General features: G+C 47.0%; 1 protein-coding gene across 2 annotated transcripts in view; it reads left to right on the forward strand.

Annotated features, from left to right (window-relative positions):
* Positions 1-3,799: 3,799 nt before the first annotated feature.
* The window catches only part of SLC2A4RG (SLC2A4 regulator), a 15,343-nt gene continuing 15,026 nt past the window's right edge, over positions 3,800-4,116 (forward strand). For both annotated transcript variants that reach the window (XM_072414338.1, XM_072414339.1), the window contains exon 1: positions 3,800-3,956. In XM_072414338.1, the coding sequence (XP_072270439.1) occupies positions 3,867-3,956 (90 nt within the window). In that variant the 5' untranslated portion in view covers positions 3,800-3,866. The remainder of the gene's footprint in view (positions 3,957-4,116) is intronic.

The following is a 4,116-nucleotide window of genomic DNA, read 5'->3' on the forward strand; positions in this document are numbered from 1 at the left end:
ACCTCCAGGTATATATATAGTTATTATTTCCTAAAGTATTTCCCCACCTTCTCCCCCACCTATAGTTAATACTCCCCTCTCCACATGTCTACCAAAGCCTATAAGCACCACACAGCTGCTTCTGCTACAACTCCAGGCTGGTCATTTGGTTTCTGCCTGCATGAGTGAAGAAAATTGATTTTATTCTTATAAGGAAGACACAGAGTTAGACTTTCAACCAAAATAAAAATGATTTTTCAGCAATTCTCACTTCTGCTTTTAAATATGCTAATTCCTGGCCATTGAACAATGCAGTGGCATCCGTGCATTCTGACTCAGTTACCCAAAGCAAGTGTGCAAATTGGGAATTCTAGCATACCACTAGGGAAGTAACCATAACCCAGATAAAAATCTTCTAGACAGAGTTGATCCAGAGGAAGGCAAAAAAGCTAAAGGAAGCCCAGTTCAATATACTCCATCTGGGAAAAAATTGCTTATTACTATCCTGTATTTATATGGCGCCGACATATTACACAGCGCTGTACAAAGTCCATAGTCATGTCACTAACTGCCCTTCAAAGGAGCTCACAATCTAATGTCCCTACCATAGTCATATGTCTTAAATACAGTCTAAGGCCAATTTTAAAGGGAAGCCAATAAACCTAACTGCATGTTTTTTGGAGTACCCAGGGAAAACCCACACAAACTCCATGCAGATAGAGTCCTGGCCAGGATTTGAACCTGGGACCCAGCGCTGCCCCTTGTCGGTAACTCCAAGATGACCAGGTCACTGTTAATTCCATCAGGAGGTCAGTAATGTCATCTAATCTGTATATATCTCCCAGTAATACATTGCAGAGTTCCCGCCCTTAAGCGTGGTGGTTGCATTTGTTTTCTTTTTTCAGGCTACAGAAAAGTATCTGTTGTTTCAAATGGAAATCCAATGACTATATGGTATCTGAACGTTATCAGATTTCCCAGCTATTTTATGTCTACTACAAAACCCCTTGAAGATGAGGAGAGGGGAGGTGTTGTAGTCCAGATCAGCACTCCCACACGGGTTCAGTACTGGGTGACAACGCTATTCCTGCATTGATACAGTACAGAGAGAGCGTTGTCATCTAGAAGTGTTACTGGCAGTATCATCAGGTAACAATAATGTAAAAGCAGCCAGGAAAAAGACAAAGTTTGCTCTCGGAGACACAATGTTAATAAGAAACACATGGGACATTGAAGCTACTTTGTACCTTTCAAAGTCCCATATGTAACTTCTCAAACTTGCATCTGGAAAAAGAAAACTAATGCAGCCACTAGACCAGTAAACTACATTAGATTTGTGTTCTTGTATTACGCTTCTCTTCAATAAAAAAAAACAGTGCACAGAATAACTCCTAGGGCTCTGTATTTAAACCAGGGAATCTGATATTCCTTCAAACGTTCATTCAAGTACTGCCATTAAAACACATGGATTTGGAAAATTCCCACCAGTGAATGTCTAATTTCTGGTTTTATAAACAGAGCCCTTATTGGCCAATCAGAAATCGGTATCCTACAGCTTGGAATAATAAAAGCTGACTTTGGATTGGCCGTTCAGAGTTCTGGCACCTCGCACTTTATAAGCCTGGCATGCCTGAGAACATATGGTAAAATATTATCTGAGATAAGATACAATATTGTAAATCTCTGTATACACTGGCAGAATGTTATGTCAAGCAGCATCATGGAGATAAACATTTGTTATAATAATTCAGTCTGAGTTGTGATTATTATTAATAATAAAAATAAACAGGATTTATATAGCGCCAACATATTATGCAGCGATGTACATTAAATAGGGGTTGCAAATGACGGACGAATACAGACAGTGACATAGAAGGAGAGGACGCTGCCCCGAAGAGCTTACAATCTAGGAGGTGGGGGAAGTATCACACAATAGGAGGAGAGATATGGAGTGGTGGGATAAAAGACAGAAGAAGACGGGTAGGTGAGGTTGGTAGAAAGTAGGAGCAAGCCGAATAGGATGAGAAAGGCTATTCCAGAGAATTAGGGCAGCTCTAGAAAAGTCTTGGAGCCGTGTGTGTGAGGAGGTTATGAGTGAGGAAGTCATTAGTAGGTCAATGGGGAGTGGAGAGAGCGGCTAGAGGAGTATTTTTCTATCAGGTTAGAAATGTAAGTGGAACAAGGACTGTGGAGGGATTTGAAGGCAAAGCACAGGAGCTTGGATTTGATTCTCAGTTGGAATGGAAGCCAATGAAGAGAACTACAAAAAGATGTGTATGGGGTAGGTAGGTGGGAAGGCTGTGTATGGGGTAGGTAGGTAGGTAGGTGGGAAGGCTGTGTATGGGGTAGGTAGGTGGGACGGCTGTGTATGGGGGAGGAAGGTAGATGGGAAGGCTGTGTATGGGGTAGGTAGGTAGGTGGGGGTAGGTGGGAAGGCTGTGTATGGGGTAGGTAGGTAGGTGGGAAGGCTGTGTATGGGGGAGGTAGGTATGAAGGATGTGTATGGGGTAGGTAGGTGTGAAGGATGTGTATGGGGTAGGTAGGTAGGAGGGAAGGCTGTGTATGGGGCAGGTAGATGGTAATGCTGTGTATGGGGTAGGTAGGTGGGTAGGATGGATAAGTCTGGCTGCAGCATTCACAATAGATTGTAGAGGAGAGAGTCGGGTTAGTGGAATACCAGAGAGGAGGAGGTTACAGTAGTCGGTATAATTATATACTGTCTCTGTGTTAGCAATGTCGGCCCACCAAGCATTTCATTTCTTAATATGAGAAAAGAGAACAATCCGAGGGCGCACACAATGTTATTTTCCAGCTGTTTGACAGTCGGGGAATTTGCTCATCATCCCCATATGGCAGCTCATAGATCTGTTAGATTGTAAGCTCTCTGCTCCTCCATTGACCTACTACTGACTTCCTCACTCATAACCTCATCACACACACGGCTCCAAGACTTTTCTAGAGCTGCCCCGACTCTCTGGAATGGTCTCCTCATCCTATTCGGCTTGCTCCTACTTTCTGCTCATTTAAACGAACACTCAAAACCCAACACTTCACCCCCACCTACCCGACTTCTGTATTCCAGGTTTGCGGGATCTTCAGGATAAATCAGGGAGGGGAAATCTGATATTAGGGGGCCCCATGGGAAGATTGCCCCCAATGTTCCTGTTTTAGGGACAACACAGAATAAGAGGGGGGGGGGGGGTAAATGTTCCCAGCAGAATGTTGGCAATGTTTTCCTCCAATCACAAGTCTTTGTCACAATTGGCTTTTATTTGATTCCATTATTTCTGTACGGTGTCAGGATGAGGCTGAACCCCCAGCCAGCTGGTACTTTGCACACTTTTGTATCTGGCAGCACAGAGGGTAAAGGTTCACACTGAGCTGTCTGGGCAGCCTGTCACGTGATCTGCTATTAAAGCTGCCCGTACATGTAACGATCTGAGTCTACAATTGCCATGCCACGGCATTACATTGCCACCAGTCTGCATGATCTGTATATGTTGGCGCCATATATAAGGAGCTTTGGGGTTGTGTTCTGCTATTTTCTATACACAGCTAAGGGTGACTGGCGGAGGTGTCACACCCCCTTCTCAGTTCGGGCAGCGATGGGTTAAGCGGTCCCCAGGGACCCGTCACGCCCCCCTCTTCCTCGGCACGTGACCCGGCCTCTGAACAACAACAAGCGGCGGCCAATAGGGGCCGAGGCACTGGCCACGTGCCAGAGCGCGAGGCGAGGGGGAGGGCCCGTGTTGATGTCTGGTCGCGACCAATCGGAGCGAGCGGCCACACTCGAGGCGGAGGTGGGCGGGGTGTTGTGTGGAGAAGGCGGCAGAGTGGGCGGAGTCTCCGGTGCGCGCTCTCCGCTTCTCGGGCTTTTTCTCGGGAAGATGGCGGCGGTGAGCAGTGAGGCAGCCGGGAGTCTTCGCCGCATGGAGGAGCAGCTCAATGCCGCTGGGCTTGGGGCCCGAGACAGTGAGGTACCGAGGAGGGTCCAGCCTACACCCGGGAACGCCCCCCTCTCACAGCACTGTCACCCGGAATGTCTCACACACCCCCCTACTATGTACACTGACACCCGGCAACACCCCCTGCCCTGCCCCCGCTGACACCTGGCACCCCATCCCCCCACCCCAACAA

Source organism: Pyxicephalus adspersus, chromosome 6, assembly GCF_032062135.1.
Source record: "Pyxicephalus adspersus chromosome 6, UCB_Pads_2.0, whole genome shotgun sequence".
NCBI classification, from domain to species: domain Eukaryota; kingdom Metazoa; phylum Chordata; class Amphibia; order Anura; family Pyxicephalidae; genus Pyxicephalus; species Pyxicephalus adspersus.